We start from the raw sequence: 19,415 nt of genomic DNA, 5'->3' as shown, positions 1-19,415 counted from the left end.
AACAAAACCACAAAACCAAAACAAAAACAAAAAGAAAACCAAACAAACTGAAAACAAAACAAACAGAAACCAAAACAAAATAAAACCAAACCAAAACAAAAATAAAACTCCCCACACAAATATGCATTTTATCACAGAGATAACAGCGGATAGCAAGTTCTTGTTGCCAGAAGAGGCGAGGAGCCATTGGTGACCTCCGGTTGTGGCTCAGCGATGCCGGGGAGCCCCGGGAAGGGTGGCTGATCCCTTTGCACCCTTTCATGTCCTCACAGACCTTCACACCAGGAAAGGGGAGGACAGGGACAGAACCACAAGCTGATGATATCTATCTGCTTCAAATCATCTCTAAAGCAAAGGGGTGGAAAAAAAAAAAAAAAAAAAAAAAAAAAAAAAAAAAAAAAAAAAGGAACTTCCAGCATTTAAAATGGATTATATCAAAGCAGAGCCGCTCACCACGGGCAAAACAAAGAGTGCGACTTCACGCTTTACTCCTCTGCTAAGGGAGGGAGATGAGAAGATAAGCCAGGTGCAGCCAGGTAAAGGCTGGGTTTAAGGAATCACCCACCCCTTAGCACTGCCGGGGACATGCAGCCCCCTGTCCCATTCCTGGGGTCCGAGCCACCCTGTTGTCTTGGCACTACAAGTCCCTCCGCACACATTTGGCCAGGCAGTCACTGATCTCCAGCTACCAGGGCACTCCCACCACCCAAACCCTGTGTTTGCACGAATAAATGCAGCAGCACCTCTGAAATACCTCCCCCACCCCCGCAGCCAGCATCAGGGGAAACCACAGCCCAGGAGAAGGATCAAACCTGGTCGGGAAGGCGGTGTCCCCATGTCCACTTCTTTACAGACTCTCCAAACTGTCCCTTGCAAACTCCCAGCTCAGCCTGACGTTTGATCTCTGACCGGGGCAAGCAAACACCACCGTGCAGAACAAACTGTTCCCTTTTCCAAAGTGGAAAGCCAGCCCTGCACGTCTGGGTTCCATCCGGGAGTGATCCTGGAGCCTCAAAGAGGACCTTGCCCCACCAGGACTTGGGGGTCCCAACCTTCACTTGACTTTAAGAAAGGGCTCTGGTGATCCTCTCTGCTCAAATTCCCTTAATGGCATTTCCAGCCAGCAGCTCCCACCCTATCCCATTCCCCCGCGAGGGTCTCACTCTAATCCAGCCACCTGAAGAATTTAAAGAGGGGAAAAAGCATCCCTGGGTCTCTCAAGCCATCCTGCATTTTGCAGCATCTTACATTTCACCGTGGGAGATCAAAGCAGCCCTGACATCACAACAGCACAAAAGAAACTCCATGTTTCATGTCCTTCTGCTTGGAGCTCTCTGTGTCCTGCTCCAAAAGCAGAAATTACAAAATCCCAACCTAAACCTCTATAAAAGAAATATCAGCAATTCAAATGAAGCTGATTTTTGTTCTGTCCTTTTACTCTAGCCACATAAATCAGATAGTGGAAAATAGGACCATGACACAAAAGACCAATCATAAAAATAGTCCTATTAATTTCCCTCTAAACAGTTCAAATAAATAGAGTGCCATTCCTGCATTTTGAGACTATTCAATTACAGAAGGAAAAGAAAAAATGACCCAGCACTACAATGCAGTTATAGCATTTGAACAGCTATGAAACCAGAAAGAGGGAGATTGATTTATTTTTTTTTTTTATTAACTCTGCATTACCCGCATTGCAGGATGGCCAACACAATTAGCAAGAAGGTTAAAAAAAAAAAGGGTGGGAGGGGTGGGGGTATGGGGAGGGGGGCGAAGTAAGTCCCCAAAATGTTTAAGAGAGCAAACCCCACCGTGTATGGCTTTTTTGAGGTGCACTGGGGAAGATCTGAGTTTATTCCAGTGACAATAACTGCTAAATCATATCAGGACACAGCACAGGGCACCATAAACATCTGATTCTATCGTCCTGCCACACAAGCAATCGTTGCCTCATTATCATCACTATTAAAATCCAGTGCTGCCATCATCATCAGATCAGTTGATCCCTAATGTTCTGCTCATTTTTTTTTTGCAGTGCTAATTCATCAGGTAGAAAGTTTTAAGGAAATCTTACATGGTTGATTAAATCATTAACTGTACTTCAGAGACAGTGTATCTATTTTAGCATAAATGTTTCTCACTGAGTTTGCAAACAAACTATCACAAGGGGAGGGAAAAGTGAAAAAATCCCTAAATTTCTACTTTTCTCATCTGGTTTTAGTAATTCATAACTCATTGAAATACTCAAGCTTCAGATTAAATTTAGCAAATTCAAAAAAGGAAATTTTGTGGTGGTTTAATTTGTTTTAAATCTGAAAGCCAAAGACCCCAACCTCTCCTCATCCTCTTTTCTTCCCACAAACCCGGCAGGCTCTCCAGGCTGAGCAGTGGCTCTCCCCAGAAAGCCTTTCAGTGGAGCTGAAAGAACTGGACAGAGGGAACTCAGCTTTTCCCCATTCCAATTCAGTCTTTATTGAAAAAGCGTCTCTAAGTGTTCTGATAAAAACTCATTTAATTCAATAGGAACTGCCATTTAATCCATGCTTCTATATGGCACTTAAAGGCACTTTTTACTTGCTTCTTTAATATATATATATAAAAAGAGATAAAAGTCCTCTTTAAAAAAAGTCTTTGATTAAAAATTATTTAACTATGCACTAAGGGTAAAAATGTATTTCTGAAGCATTGATTTTGAGTGTTTTCTTCTGTTTTCATAGCCTTAGTTGCACCAGGGTGCTACAATAATTCAAGAAATCATCACCATCCCCTGGGTAGGAAGAGCCTCAGGAGCAGGTTTGGGGTTGTGGCTGCCCTTTGGGGTACCCAACCAGCAGCTCTGCCCAGAGATGATGAGGGAGAAGGGAGCAATGATGGTCCCATCGCTTCTGCTGCAGAGGGATCATTCCCAATTCCCAGGCTTGGAAGTCCAAAACCCACCGGGGTCTTGAGCTGCCCTGAGAAGCCCTGGAGCTGGGACGCCCCTCCACATGTGCAACACCCCGGTTCAAATGCAGCATTTCCAGACCGGAAAAAAAAAAAGGCAGAAAAAACTCGAGTGATGTCAGAAGCAGGCGTCAAATCACACCCAAAACCTACCTGACTCCCAACCCGGCATCACTTCACCAGGGATCCTCCAGAGCATCCTAACGTGCTTCCCGAGGGACCAAAGCTGCCCTCAGCATCACCAGCCGCCCTGGCCCGCAGGCAGCCATTCACAAAAATCAGAGCCCAACAAAAGACACACACGGAGACATCCACACACACACCTCTACCCAGAGAAAGACCATCTTACTCACTGCTCTCTCCTTCCCACGCTACCTTAAAAACACTCATCTGCTGAAGCAATGCGCTGCTTGGCCAGCAGCCAGCTGGAAGCCAAAAGGGGCTTTTCCTTTCCTGCCGCTCAACCTCATTCAGGCACTTCTTGCTTGTACACAAGGCTATTTATAGCTGCTGGCGAGCACCCAGGCAGGCGCAACCCAACCGCAGAGCTCCAGCGGTTCCAAAAAAAAAAAAAAATTGAGAGAGAAAAAAGAAGAACTTAAAAATGAAATTAATAATAATAATAATAATAATGAGGACAGCAAGAAAATAAACTCGAGTGGAGTCGTCTCGCTGTGACACCCTGAAGTGTGTGGTGTAAAGGAGAGGGAGAGGCACGGATGGGCTGATCCGGGTTAAAAATAACCCGGCCAAAAAAGCCACCGCAGGGAAGCGTGACCTTTACTACTACTACAGGAGGGAAGCACGCTGCACCCTGCGCCTGCCTGCGGAGGGAGAGCTGCTCCCTAAGGCAAGGATTCCAATGAAAAATTGGTGGGGGGAGAAATGAAGATGGAGAGGAAAAAAAAATGAGCCAAGAAAAACAGATACTGAATTAAAAAAAAAAAAAAAAAAAAAAAAAAGGCAAAAAAACCCCAGCTTTTGTTCTCTCTCTCTCTCTTTTTTTTTTTTTTTTTTTTTTTTTTTTTTTTTTTTTTTTTTTTTTTTTTTTTTTCCCCTCAGAAATGGTTCATTTTTCTCGCCTCCAAAAAGGAAAACCCTCGTTCCTTTGCACACCTCTTTGGAAGGAGTGATTTTGAAATATGGTTTTGTGACGGGAGAGAGGAAGAAACAACTCAATTTCTTGTAGATTTTGATGATAATGACGATTATAATATTAATATAAATAATTACAAAGACTATATAAAACATATAACATAGATGCAATATATAATATATATTACAATATATCCTTTATTATTGTTATTGTTGTGGATGACGTTATTATTATTATTACTACTATTACTACTTTTACTATTATGACTATTATTATTGTTTTGGAAGGGAAAGGCAGTAGAGAGGCTGCAGTTTCACTCTCAGGCACAGAAGCTTCTCCCGGGGTTTTGGTCCTTTCCTCTTTGTTGTGACATCCCTGGAGACAGAACATGCATTGTACATAGAACACTCAAAATTTCTTTGGTTTTGGGGAAGAGTGGCAGGAACTGGCAATGATGTGTCCTGAGCAAGTGTATGCACATAAGACCAATTAAACACCTTAAAAACTGAGCATTTAAAAAACCCTCAATAAGGGTAGAAAATGGGGGAACAGCCCCGCAGGTCAGCAAAAATCAGAGACCCCCCTCCTTCCCTCCCACTCCCCTATTTTTACCTCAGCCCCAAATGAAAACACTTTGATTTTGCCAAGACAGGTGTTTCAGATACAGCTTGAAAACTAATTAAATCATATCTGCAGCTTGAAAACTAATTAATCCTTTATTCCCTATTATAATAGATAATTACAATGCATGATAGGAAACAACTTGTCAGGTTTTCTGTTCAAAATACTCACATTTTATGGAAAATAAAATGGGGGAAATGGTTAAGGGACCTTCCCATTCTTCTGCCGGCCACCAAGGGAAGCTGCTAAAAGGGTGGATTGTTTTGGATATGACATAAGCAAAAATTACGTATTGAAAATAGCTTGGAGAATGGAGGATTTTTGGGGTGATTCTTGTTCATTTAAGTGTATGGTCAAGAGACCACTGTAAGAGTTGAACAGTCATGCAAACAAACAGCAAAGTAAAACATCTGTAAATAGAATAACAAGCAGGGTAGGGTTCAACTCTTGAGATGGGCAACAGAGATGCCCCTTGCTTCCTCTCCAACATCTTTTCCTATTCCAGAGTTACACAAACCCAATAATCCAACTCCACCAGGAAGTTGAGAAAACACGCCCATCAGCAAAGCCCGCAGAACCCACCTGCTCCCCCCCAGTTTCTCTTAAACGCTCTGGCATCTTTACTCCCACAGCGAGATAAAAACCCATGATTGTGCTGAAAGTTTCTGTAGCCCCTTTGTAAAAAAAGCAACTTTGTAAAAGTTCCCAGTTTTGTTCTGCCCTTAAAAATAGAGAGCTGACTGGATCAAAATCTATTGGATCCAAATTCTCAAAATTATAATTCAAGGGATGAGGATTTTGAAGGTATTGGTGCACAGACTGTCTATGAAGGGTCTAGGGAAGCACCAAATAAAAGCAAGTCTGTTGATCTATTGCCAATACTAAAGGTGCTCCCCAAGATCTGTAAATCCTTGTGGATGGGCCCACAAAGCCACATTGGATGAAACCAATCAGGCACTAAAAAACAAAGTCATTCCAAAAGGTGAATAAAATGTTGTGACATGATCTGCACTCAACCAAAGCAGCGTGCAACAAAAACACTATGGATGGCCATTTTCCACCAAAACCTGAACTAATTCCAGGGGGTTTGCTTCATTTTTGCCTTCTCTTCCACGTGGTTGCTATTCTGCAAAACTTCATGACCTTGATGCAGCTCCATGTTGTCGTACACCCTGTTTTGGGGAAGCCACAAAGTACCAAGGGCAAGCAATCCTGCTCACTACTTCCTTTGATTTACATCTTGGGTCTGCTTTTTTTTTTTTTTTTTTTTAAATTTATTTTAGAAACAGATTTTTCCAAGGAACCCAAAAAGAGAGAAGTACCTTCCAAACTCCCCAGCTCCCCACTAAGTCCACATGGGCTTCCTCTCCAAAATTCTGCCACTTCCTTCAACGCCCCCGAGCAGCACTGAAAGCCAACCAATGCCACACAAAACAATCAAAAGTACAGTCAAGGTTGTTTTCTTTCCAAAGAAACTCTCCGCTGCTCAGGAAAACCTCCAGAACCTTGTGTAGCTGGCAGCAGGGAGAGGGATGACACAAGCAATTAGCGTCACAGACAAAGATCTTCAGCACGTTCTGGTGCCAAATGCACTTATCAGAATCCCCAAGCAAGACATTCTCAGGAGCCTTTGCCCAGAGATTGATTGAGGCCCTGTATACCCCTATTAATGAGGTTAATTAAAAACTGTGTTACCAGCAGGGGGACTAAAGGGTGTGAAAATAACTCAAAAGGGCCATCTCCCCTCTTCCCTTCCCAGGGAAGGTGTTATCCAGCCTGGTTTTCCTCTTTCTGCATGGGGATCACCGAAAGTCCCACACCCAACAGCAGTTTTAGATCACACCTCACCCCAGCAAAAAGCATCCCCCACCGCCAAGGCATCCAAACTCCTCCTCACCCTGCAAGCCACAGCCTCCCAATCCCAAAAAAGGTCAATACATCACCCAATTTCACATGTCCCCAACAGGATGAATCTGTAAAGATATTTGGGGAGGGGGAAGCAGAAAGAAAAGAGGGGAAATGGGTTTTAAATCAACACAATTAATGGGTTTGGTATTTGTTCATATATTAGATTAGTAGACTCAAAGGCAATTAAGCATCCCTGATAGGAGGATGCCCCGTGGCAAAGCTTACCCTGCTCCTCCTGCCCTTTCAGAGCCTGGGATGGAAGGGAGGGAGGAAATTCTTCTATTTTTTATTAGGTTTTTTTTATTATTTTGTGCAAGAAGAAGATATTTCCAAAGTTTGCACAACTCATTAAAATACTAATTTCACACTAATTCTTTGCATTTATCACTTTTCTTTAGAAAATGGAATTTTAAGTAACCAAGAAGAAACTAATAGCTGTGTATGAAAGAATATCAGAGAGAAATTAAACTCTTTGCCTTATTTTGCCTACACTGATTTATTTCCTGTTTTTCACCCCCAAGCCAAACCAATACTCTTCTACCAATATTTAATGTAACCTATAATGGAAAGAAGTGTTTCTTCAAGCATTAAATCATCTGAGGACACTTAAACTGACCTTTCATATATATTAGAGCCTATTAAAAAAAAAATCTCAACCCTTCACATACTACTGACTTTGTTTTCATCTCTATTGTTTTCGTTTTCATTGCTATTGTTGCCATCTCACGGACCTTTCTATCCATGCAACAAAAACCCCTTCCAAAGTCACTGAAGCATAACTTCAGGGATGGATTTGAAATACGGCCGAGGTTACCTCCTAGCTTTGATCACTCGAGCACAGCTCTCCCTCCAGTTTGGTATTGCTTAATCTCCACCACCATCCTAAAGCTGTTTTTCACCCAAACACTCATTTCCTATTCTTTCTGTAATTAAGGTTGTAATGGAACAGCCTGGCAGCACTTAATGCTGTTTTTATTAATGCTGTAATGACTCCAGTTACAAGATGTTGAGCAATTTTCATATTTCTGTAAATTGAGGGTAAGGGTTCCCCCCACTGCTGCAGGGTGTCTTGTTCCCCATATTCCTATTCAATGGATCATTTAGATTCCAGGGCAATACAGGCAGTCCTAAGGAAGCAACAGCCCTACAGACTCACCAATTGAACTATATAGTTTGGGCACAGAGAAATTATTTTTCAAAACTAATTATATCATAGTCATCATTTTTTCTAATGTCCAAGTAGGTCCCAATTGAAGGCCCCCAACTTTCTAAGATAGCACCAGCTCTTTTTCCACTGACTATAAACCCCTTTAAATTGATACCTCTATTTTTAAGCCACTGAAGGCGCTGACAATATTTGCAAGACACTGACCCAACATCTTGTTGTTATGCTGAGAGCTACTCAGTGGCATCTCTTTTGGTCAGTGGTAACAATATTTTCTTTAAGGAAACTTTGAAGTGGTTTCAGGCAAGTTACAAGACATATTAAAAATGACACGCCATCTGCTTCCCAATGTGATGTTTTGCATTGTGTAACTAGACCAATTTAAGAACTGAAGTCTATTTGACATCTAATTAGTCTGTTTGGTAGCCTGATCACTTGTAGATGTTCTGGAAGGAAAGAAGCACTCTAACAATCTTGATCTTTTTTTTTTTTTAAAAAAAGACAACAATTAAAAATAATTAGTCACAGAACTGCTTTTACTTCCTAAATATTTTCTTTTTTTCCCATTTAGGAATCAAGACATATGCTTCTGCCATGCTACTCTCTATTTCTGGTAGAATGTAAATATAACCATCCTTTTTTGGGCACCACAGATAGAGAGCTTTATCAGAGCCCTGGAAAAGGGAGAGGAACATTCCCTGGGTGGCAGAATCAAAGGATCAATCATCAGCACCCAAGACCACACCCCAGGTCATCCGTTTGCTTGCTCAAGTTAATGGTATTCCCCAGGAAATGTGTGGACACCTCAGGAGTGATTTATCCTGGCAGGGGAGCATTGGGGATAGAAGTGGTAGGCGCAATCCAAACAGAAACAAAACAGCTCATACCAGAGCATTTAAAATTCAAAGTCTACACTCCAACTTCCAGACTGCTGCAGCTTCCTCACAGGCTACTCCAGCACGAGGGAGAAGACTGCAGATAGTAAAATATCAAACTTAAAATGAGAACCTGCTGAGATCTGCCCCCCACAGACGGGGATGTTCAGATTCACCTATCCATCAGGAAGGCACAGGGAGAAATAACTAAAGAGCATTTTAGAAGGGACAGCCTCTGTGGTGGTCACACCAAGGAGAAATGACAGGTTTTCCTGCATGAGTAGATGGATGAGTAGATGGATGATGGAGAGGAAAGTGCACACAGCATCTCCAGAAGTGTGTCAAACATGCCTTGTAGAAATCAAAGAGGACAGTTTCCAGTGCTGCAGGCACACTGCCTGCTCCAAATGCAGACACACACCAGAAAACCAGTGTGAAAATTGGACTGCAGCATCAGCCATGAACACCAGCACTGCAGAAGCACAGTGCATTGCTCCACACACCATCCCTCCAGAAAATAATCCAGTGGTTTTAACCCATGGCAGTTGTGTGAGGTACAGTCATACACTGATGGATCAGCTGGGGAAGTTAAAGAAAACATCTCAAGCCTTTCCCAGGAGCAGCCATGTCCATTCCACTTCTCTCTAGAGACAACCCCATCCCCAGCAGTCTTTTCCTATAACCCACATCTGCTGCAAGCCCCAAACCTTCTTGGAGCTATTTTGGATAGGGAAGGAAGATAAATGAGTGAGAATTACAATTAGGCATGGGGTAACAGTGGGAAGGTCAGATCAGGTGACTCCCAGAGGATGCTGTCCCTGGAACAACAGCTTTGTAACCTTCATCACCTCCTACAATGAAATATGACCACTCTTCTGGCCCGTCTTGTTTTCAAGTTTTATTTTCTATTGTTCTGTACTAAGCAACTGCCTGCCCTTATCAGCACTGTCCCACTTGTTTTCCTGTTACCTTCCCTTGCATCACTCCAGTTTTCAGCCGTTCCTGGATGGAAGATGTGATGAGTTCAGTAGCCTGATCTAATTACCGCCTCCCCGCAACGGGTCAGAGAGAAGAAAGAAGGGGCGGGGGGGAGGGGGGGAAAAAAAGACCATTTCAGCTAGTTAAACATGCTGCTACCAAAAAAAAAAAAAAAAAAAACAAAAAAAAAGAGTTGGAAGGAGACGGGGGAATTTACTAACTTTCGCTCAGCAGCGGAGCAGGGCTGCTTTCAGTGTGCCATATTGACTTACCGCTGCTGGAGGCACAATAAAGGCAGCCCTCGGAGTCAATGCGGGCTCCCGCGGCTCTGTGTAAACTCCGCTTAAAATGTATTTCAAGGAACTTGATCTATTGACATGGCAACTGTGAAAACTTGAGGCCATTTGAAATTTAAATGGCATTTCCACCCCTCTGTAAATGCCAGCCGCGGGGTGGGCCCCACGGCCCTTGTGTGGAAAATGCTTTCACTGGAAGACATCTCCCCCAACAGAATGCCTCCAGACACAACTGCTCTCCTCAAAAGCAGCCAGCACAACTGATTGGGACCCCTTTTTGATGCAAATTCATATTATTCTGTTGGGGAACAGCAGGTGTTCGGCCATGCTTTCCTTTAGAAAAATTAGGACCTTTCTTGCTCCCCCCTCCTTCTCACACTTGGCTCCCGGTTAGTTTCGGCGGCTCTCACCCTCGGCACACACTTGGGTGTCCCCTGGACTGGGAAGGACAAATCAGCACTGCTGAGGAACGGGACAGTGTCTGCTATCAATCAGTAAATATCACCTTTATTAAACACAACAATTGCCCCAAGAAGACTGCTCCAAGTCTTCCCGCTGTGGTGAGCACATGTCCCCTTTCCAACAGCGTGGCCGCTGAGACCCAGGGGGACACAATGTGAGCTTAAAATACAAGGGAAGCACTTCACAATCAATATTTTGCTTGACTTAGGGAGCTGGGCTACCAGGGGCCTTATCAGCAATTACACCCCACGAGTAACTTACTCCAGCTTTAAGAAGGAAGTCCTTGCTGAGTATCACAATGTCATTGAGGTCCTTATAAATTGCCTGCCAGTGCAGAGAGCACAAAGGAGCCCCAGGAAGGTGCCAGGGGATGGTTTAAAGTAGTATCCAAAGGTCTGAAACATGACAAAGCTCTCACTGTGGTAGGAGACATCAAAAAATGTGTTGATGTGGTGCTTAGAGACATGGTGGGCCTGGCAGTTCTGGGTTAATGGTCGGACTCACTCCATGATCTTGAAGGGGTTTTCCAGCCTTAATGCTTCCATGAAGGGTTCCCCTCACTCTGCTCTGCCACCTTGTCATTTGGAGTATAATTTGAGAAGAAACAATGGGAAGGAAGAGCAATAGAAATAAGAACAGAAATCCAGGAGACACACAGAATAATGTGATTATTTATCGGGTTTGGAAAGATCCCTTATCACGCTGTGGAATTTTATCTCCAGGATTCTCTGAGTTATCTGAGTAAATCTAAAGGGCCTTTTTCCTAGTGTGTGTGAATACCAGCCCTCTGTAGGATCCTTGGAGTCCTAAAGGACAATTAGAAGGAAGAAGCAGCATCTCCATGGACCCATTTAAGGAGCATGTGAAAGAGCTGCTGGGGACACCCACAGCATGCCAGATAAATGGATGACTAAGGCCAGAATCATCCAAGTGACATGACAAAGTACCACATTCACCTAAGTGACTGGAAGCCTGAAAGATGAGGAAAAGGAGTGTAAAAAGAGATTGTGTGGTACTGGGGATGAAGGACATATTGGAGGGGAAAAGGAAAGGCTGGGAGATGTTCAAAGAAATGAGGGATGGCTGGAGTGTTGGTGGGTGGAGAAGAAAGGCCAAAGGAACAAATACCAGGAGCCTTGACATCAGAAAGTATATACCATTTGTCCATCACTGCAACTTACTTTAAAAACTAAAAATTAAGGAAAAAGCAAAAAGAGTAGAAATTTATGCCTGACATCTTCTACTCAAGCTTCAACTCAAACCTGCTATTTGCAGTTGAAGGCGCCTATTAAAAAAGTTACACAACCAATATTTCATCTGACCACTTAGAAAATACTGCCACTTCTGTCTGCTTCAATAATAAAGGAGAAGAGTGATAAACCAAAGTGAATTTATTTCAGCTCTTCAAAGTCAAAACAAATCACGAAACCTGTGGGAATATTAGGCTAACCTAAAATTCCTAATTTGAGACCCGTTTATTTCAGCACAGTGTTAAGATAGACATCTGAAGTTATAAAATCAAAAGACACCTCCAGCAAATTTGCCACTTTTTATTGCCAGTAATGATGACTGTCTCTATTTCAGCCTCCAGTTAGGACTCTATTATGCTGGGCTCTTTATAAAATACAATCCACACCATTTAAAATCTACCTGGCTCTCTTACAGCAGTTGGATGATACAAAGAAGAATAGCTAATAAAGATCTGAAAGAAGGTTTGAAAGTCTTCTCTATATTTCTTTTTATGGAATATTTTAATCAACCAGACCATTACTCAGTGGTTATGGCTGCAATGCTTTTTTAATATTTTTTTATATAAGTATATATAGACACACACACACATATATATAAATTTTTCCTTCATTTGTAAGAAGCTCAGGCAGGCCTTCTTTGGAGCAGCTTGATGTAAACAGACAAGCAGAGCCCACAGAAGGAATCCCAGCAGTTTAACAGAGATGTAGAACACAGTCTGAGGAATTCATCCACCAAGAGCTGCGCACAGCACTAACACGGAGGTGACAATCAAACGCTCAGGAGTGAAAGCTGAGATGTTTTTCCTTTCTTCTCAGCTGTAGAGTCATGAAGCAAAAGCAGGAACATGCTGATGCAAACTAACAAGTTTTAAACGATATCAAATTTTTGGCCCTTATTTTCCACCAAGCAATCAATGCCCACTCATCCACAGCTCCACTTGAAACTATTCTTATTGCAGCAAGACCATCTCTGTAATGGCATAGTGCTTCTCAAATGAGGAAAGAGGGCAAAAAACTAAGTAAAAAAAAAAAAATCTGGAGGACATACAAAGGGTTATGCTGCTAATAAATCCTCTTCAAGATGAATGGATTTACAGCATTTCCAGTAACACCCTGGTCTCCCAGGAGGATGGCTTCTCCTGTGACCAGCATGCATGGAAAGGATGCAGGAAGAAACCCCGATTGCCAGAGAGAAACCTGGGAAATAAATGCAAAAAGACGTGGGAAAAATTCTTGTGTTCCCATCATTTCCTATGCCTGGCTAAATATCCTTTAACAAATTAAAAGAGATGCGCTGAATCAAAGTCAATGTCAAAGCACAATGCCTGACATTTGTTTTTCAAAAATTAGTTATTGGCAGCATCTAAAATGCACTGTCACACCAGAATTACAGCCATATAATTCACTTTTTAGCTGCTCAGAAAGAAGGATAACAAAATGTATTGGCCAGTCACACCATGGTTCATATTAACAGCATTCCCGACATCTGAAGTTGTTTCATTCTGCCTTTGGCAGAAGTTTGGGGTTTCATTCTTGAAGTTGTATAATAGATACTTTTGATTTGTGACTGAATGGAAGATTATAATCAACCTTGGGACATTCACTCACTCATGGAATAAAGCCACTCATTCCACTATAAATATTTATAATTTTCCCCACATTTGTTAGTATAATTAAAGAGAATGAAATTCAATGCAACAGTTGGGGGAGGGAGGGAAGTAAAACCTGTTATTTACACTGTCCTCTAAAATTAAATGTATAGACATTAATTGCTTATTACACACACTGTTATTCAACCAGCACCACACAGAGAAAACTGAGCCAAAGAGAAGAGTCTGCTGCTTAGAAACACCCTGCAATAATTTGTCCCAACCGGTCATTCAGACGAGAACAGGCACAGGGCATCTTGTTCACTTCCATCTGTGCCAGCAGCCAATCCAAGACGCCTTGGGAGCAGCGCCGTGTCGTTTTACACCGCAGCACCCCGGTGAGTGACTGCGCAGTGTCAGGTGCCACCGGCCCGATTTAGGAGTGTTTTATGCAGCTGCATCCCGAGATAAATTCAACTGGCCCCGTTATCACTGTATATAAACCACCTACGAGCACCTGGCAGAAATACAAGGGCATAGAGGTAGGGGAGTGAGGGTTGTTCCAGCTTCATCCTTGCTGCTGCTCCTCTTGGTGGGGAAAAAAAAAAAAAAAAAAAAAAAAAAAAAAAAAAAAAAAAAAAAAAACCACCAAAAAAATTCCCACATCACCTGGGTACTGAATTTGCGAAGGTAAACAAGCACCTCGCCACGAGCTCAGAAATTCAAAGTTTACACTGCAGTCCCCAAGGAGAAGCTCTGGTTTTCAAAAGAGTCAAATATTTTCACTTAGAGGTTTTTAAAGCTTCTCTTCAGCGAGAAGAAGGGAGATTTTATTCTGGTTCCATCGTCTATTCATTCCTTCTTTAATAATACATGGTTCTGTTAAAAAGGGCAGAGCACTATTTTTAGACTATCCCATAACATATAAGAAAGCATCAACTAGGGGATTTTTTTTTTTTTTTTTTAAGCCTGGTACTGCAAAGGTTTGGGAGTCTGGAAAAATGGGGCACAGGTAGGAGTTGGTCTCAGGTTGCAGGGAAAGATTGGCAGGTTAGGTGAGAAAACACGGAAAATGTGTCTAGCTTTCTTCAACTCTTCTCAAACCTGAGATGTGCCGACAGAAAAGTAGGGAGAGAAAGAAAGAAAACAAAACCACTGAAGTGCTATTGCTTGGAAACCACCTTAATGAAAGCCACTGCAGAGTGTAAGAGACTGAACATACCCCGACAGGGAAAACAGGCAAAGAAAATCCACACAGCCACTTCTACCTGTCCTCCACTACAGAAATAGCTGGATAATAACAATTTCACAGCTCAAGACGTCTGCAGGATCCAACACCTCTCTGAATCTAAAGACAGAAGGAAACCCTTCTGGACGCATCAGCTTTGAGGCAGGAAGATCCTTCTTTACTGCTACTGCAAAGGACAAAGAGCTTATTGGAATTAAGGGATGTCTTAGTCCCTTCTCAATGAAATACTGGTTCTTCTTATTTGCCTTGTTATAAATAGGCTTAGATTTCTTTTCTTTCTCTCCTCTCTTTTGAGCACAGGAACACAGTGCAGAGATAGTTTCTAAAGGATGATGTCTATGAGGAAAAGAAAAAAGGGGAGGAAGGGGAAGGGGGAAAAAGAAGAGATGGTGGGGGGGAAGGGGGGAAAAAAGGAAAAAAAAACATTAAAAGAAAAAAAAAGAAAACGTATTTTTGCATTTTAGCAGTAAAACTGAACTCCTGCCTCAGGATTTGATAAGCAAGGCTGAGTTCAACTGATAAAGCCCTGAGTCCAGGCACAAACGCAGGGCATTCATATACCAGGCTCTACAGCAGGATCACGTCCAAAACAATACACGTGGAAAAGGTCACTGATCCAACCTTTACTCATTAAATCCTTCCCAGAGCCCAGCACAGTTTGCTTACTGGATATAATGGCATCCCTCAAAAATGTGTGACACCTGAGCCTTAAAGCAGATCTCTCAACCCAAAAAATAAATGCCAAGCCAGAGCAGCTACATATGTCAAGGGCCATTTTGCTCATATAAACCCAAACACATTCTAAACCTGCTCTGTCAGATCACTGTGTCCATCCAGCACTCCCGGCCTACCCTCATGTATTCCTTGTCACTTGTTTCTCGATCACAGAAAAAGTGAGAAGCTAAAAATCAGCCACAGAATGGTTTAAGTTGGAGATGATATCAACTTTTTAAAGCCCAGTGGCAAATGGGTAAATCAAACAAGGGGGAAAAAACCAAACCAAAACCAACCCAAGCCTAAAACTTGAATTACTGTTCTCTAGCCCAAATATCTGAACAAAACACCAATCTACTGTGCACTTTTCACACAGCCAAGCTGTCATGAGATTTGTATCCTAATCCCACCTTTATTCTTTTCAGACTATCCATTATTTTTAAAAGAAATCCCAGTTCAATGGGACCAGGCTTTATAAAGCATGAGGAGAAGGTTATCACTCATTCCAGTAAAACCATGAAGTGACCCGACCATGTGCTACCTCTTTGGACCAGCAAAGCTTTATGACTGAGCCTGCCCTGTCAGCTGGAGCATTTGGAGGTAGCAGTGCAGTGCTGTGGCTCTTCCAGGAGCTTACACATGTATTTGCTGAGTCTCCAGCCCAGAAAAGCAGTTCTTTTTGTTGCAACACCGGTATGTACCCCTGCTGCAATCAGCCTAAACTGGAAGTCCAGCTAACCACCTGGACCCCACCAAATTCATCCACGGGAGTGACAGTCAGGGACAGGGGCTCAGCTTCCTGAATTTTTCTGTATCCTCCTCCAGCACCAGCTGTTGCAGCAAGGGGATGGGAACAACCCCCTATTCATCACTCCTCATTTCAGAGAGAATATTCCTCTGCTATGAGAAGCTACTCTGCGACCAAGAAAACCCCACTGTGACAGTCTTCACCCGCTGAAGAGCAGGAGGAGCTCTGCCCTCTCCCCCTTCTCCCAGAGCAGCAAGGTTTCCGTACCACAGATCCTCTTAAGAGCCACCAGTGCTCCTCACCCCCGGGAGACTTAGAGATCCTCAGCAGGAATACATGCAAAATCCTCATCAGCTGATCAAAAGCTTTGCTTACTACCACCCCTTACATAACCAGCAGCATCCTAATTATCCAGCTAAACGTAATGAATTCAACTCAGCCTGGCTTCACACACTTTCACTAGATACAACTAGATACCTGGCGACTGACCCCGTGGCACTTCAGGGAAAACTGGAGGGTTTGGGGAGGTGGAAATGCTGGATGAAACCATCCAAAGTCTGCCGCTGAAATATTAACCTAGATCAGGACCAGCAAAACCTGAGTATTCCCAGGGGAAAGCCCCATTTACTGCTTGGGGTGGGGTTTTCCAGGGCTTTTTGCTCAGCCAGAGATGGAGAAGCAACAGAACAGCTGCAGCAGAGGAGTAGATGGTGGGTTTTTTTATTTTGGTCCAATTCCCTACCACACTGTAAGTAATCTCTGCTTTCATCAGCAAGAATGCTTGCAATGACTGCAGAATGTAACCCAAATTTCCACTGTTGGGTCCCTCTACCCTGACTTAACATCTATATTAAGCCCGTTTTCTACCCTTGCTTTTCAGCTTTGGTTGTTGTGTTGGGCTTGCGATTTATTTATTTTTATTTTTTTTAACTGAAGCTCACTGTAGTCCATCTGAGCCTTGCACGTAACGAAGTAAACAGCACCACAATGCATTCCTGAGCACAAGCTGAAGCACTAAATAGCTGCCTGGAGTCTGAGGCCGAAGCAGCTGGGTGTTGGATTACAAACGCAAAACAAATGCCAAGGCATGGCCGTAATATGTGCGATACATTGATGACCTGCTGTGCTTAAATAACTCCTTGGAAAGCAGACCGGCCACTCAAAATGGGGTTTTTACACCTGAGAGAGAGAAGAGAAAGCAATTTGTGCTGATAATGCAGATTTGAAAAATACGAGGGAAAACTGTAGCAGGTGTAAAAATTACCCTGGCGTGAGGGGCAGGGGGAAAATCCAGCCCAGCGCGGTCGGCACGCTGGGAGGGACAGCATTCCGTGCTCCTGAAACATTTCCAAAGGGTGAAATCCCTCCCCACCGACGCCAAGAGCGAGGCTCTCACTCAACACAGCCAGGCAGAGGATTTCCGAGGTCGATCACAGCAATTTGAGCCCTCTCAGATCCTTGTTTTCCTGCCTAGAGCACCGCAGTGCTTTCCAAAGCACGTGGAGTCCCCAGCAAAAATCCCCAGCCACAGTGCACATGGCGTTTTGAAGCAGTGTATCAGCATACCACAGTCCCAAGCACACCCAAGTAAAGCTTTCCTGGGAGTTCGCTGAGTGCCTTTGGGGTTCCAGACAAGGTATGCAGGGACTCTGACCCCGTGACCAGCAGAATGAAACGGGGTGTTTTCATTCAAACCACAAAACAAACTAAGATAAAGCAGCTAAAGAGTAAAATTTCCTCAAAATTTTATTCTTACCATGAGGTAACAATTGCATGATAAGCTCTACCCCTCAGAAATCATCAGGGGTGTTCTCACCCACAGTTAAGCAAGGTCCTGGGAGGTCACCTAACCATGTCACCACCAACACTGTGTGTGTCTTATCTCCAGCAAACTTCACAGCACAGGAAGGAAGACGGAGTTTCTTGCCTTCCCAGCACAACATGCCTACTTGGATGCTGTCACAGCTCCCCATCACCTGGGCTTCCCCAAAATCAGAGCATGGCTTGGTTTAAAGCTCTTGTTGAAAGCCACGTGTTGTTAAACCACAAGCAACACTTCAAAACCTTAGTTTGATGCTGTAGAGTCAGCTGTGGGAGTCTGCACCGTACAGCTGCCACTCTGCAACAAGAAATGGGCTGCCAACGCTCCCAGGATCCCACTCTTGCTAAAGTGCATCGAAATGGAAGCAAGTCTTTGGCCAAGACTGCAAGGAGCTGTAGCACTTCCAAGGTTTTCTGTGGAGCGACAGAGGGGTTAGCATCGGCCTCTTTTTTGGCTTTTAAATGCTATGTTCAGTGCAGACAGGAATCTCTCAATCTGCAAAGACCATTTCAAAGTGGTTCTAAGGGCTCAGAACTTCTTTAGTAACTCAGCAGCAGATGGGATGCAACCAGCAGCACTTCCCCACTTCTGTCACCCTCTTGGTCAACTGGCTGGAGGAAGTTACAGACTCTTGAATACAACACTTCAAAGAATTTGGAGATTTTTCCTTTAGGAGACTTGGAAAAGGTCCCTCTTATGTCCAAATATCATAGAAATCCTAGAATGGTTTGGGTTGGAAAGGGTCTTAAAGATCATCTATTTCCAATACCCCCTGCCATGGGCAGGGACACCCTTCCACTAGACCAGGCTGCTGAAATCCCCATCCTATTATCCTTCTTTGGGCAACCCATTCCAGTACCTCATCACCCACACAGTGAAGAATTTCTTCCCAATATCCAACCTAAACCTACTCCCTTCCATTTTGAAACCATCCCCCCTTCTCCTATCATTACATGTCAAAAGACCCTCTCCAAAATTTTTCCAGGCCACCTTCAGATCCCGAAGGTCATGCCAGAGCCTTCTTCAGGCTGAACAATCCCATATCTCTCAGAATTCACTCAGAGAGGAGGTGTTCCATCCCTTCAATCGTCTTTGTGACCCTACCTAAACAGCTAAACACCCCTGAGAGCACAGCATTAAAGCTGGATTCATTCAGATCACCCCAGCAGTGGTGGCAAGGCTATGTCTGGACTTTGCTGCTCCTGGGCAGAGTATCTGCCTCCAGCTCAACTGCGTGGATACCTGACAGCAGAAAACAAGCAAGTGCAGCAGGAAAACAAGAACAAAATTCCTATCTGTGTGTGCCTGATTGAAAACCTAATGGATTAAGAGGCAACTCAAACGAGGAAGGAGAAATATTTAAGGAGTCAAAAAGGGCATAATGCTTCACAAACAAGAGTCTGGCTCTCTCCATTTGTCTTGATGATAATATTCTTCCCAGTGAAAGATGGGAGAAGCTGCTGGGAGAATTTTTGACAGTGCATCCAAGTGAAGAGTAACTCAGACAGCTCTGTGGCTGCCCTGTGCTCAGCCCCCATCCAGCCCACCAGCCCTGCCCCAGATGCTCGGGCAGGGAAGGAGGATGGTGAGCCCTCAGTGCACAACCACTGTTCTCAGTTAAAGGGTTCAGATATACCCTTGGGAAGGCAGAAAATCTCCGAGAAACTGGATTGGGCCTGAGAGCATTAGACTGAGGCAG

General features: G+C 43.5%; 1 protein-coding gene across 2 annotated transcripts in view; it reads right to left on the bottom strand.

Annotated features, from left to right (window-relative positions):
• ACVR2B (activin A receptor type 2B) overlaps nucleotides 1–19,415 on the bottom strand; it is a 98,893-nt gene that overhangs the window by 58,560 nt on the left and 20,918 nt on the right. Inside the window, exon 1 of one of the 2 annotated variants that reach the window (XM_066201278.1) lies at nucleotides 813–867. The exons of the other annotated variant lie outside the window; for it this stretch is intronic. Coding sequence (XP_066057375.1) covers nucleotides 813–837 — 25 coding nt within the window. The 5' untranslated portion in view covers nucleotides 838–867. Of the gene's footprint in view, nucleotides 1–812; nucleotides 868–19,415 lie in introns of those variants that run through there. 2 annotated transcript variants of the gene reach the window in all.

Source organism: Chamaea fasciata, unplaced genomic scaffold, assembly GCF_029207755.1.
Source record: "Chamaea fasciata isolate MVZ Bird 193981 ecotype frontalis unplaced genomic scaffold, bChaFas1.0.hap1 SCAF_1, whole genome shotgun sequence".
NCBI classification, from domain to species: domain Eukaryota; kingdom Metazoa; phylum Chordata; class Aves; order Passeriformes; family Sylviidae; genus Chamaea; species Chamaea fasciata.
Note: the sequence above shows the minus strand (reverse complement) of the source record. Positions and strands in the feature narration are given on the sequence as shown.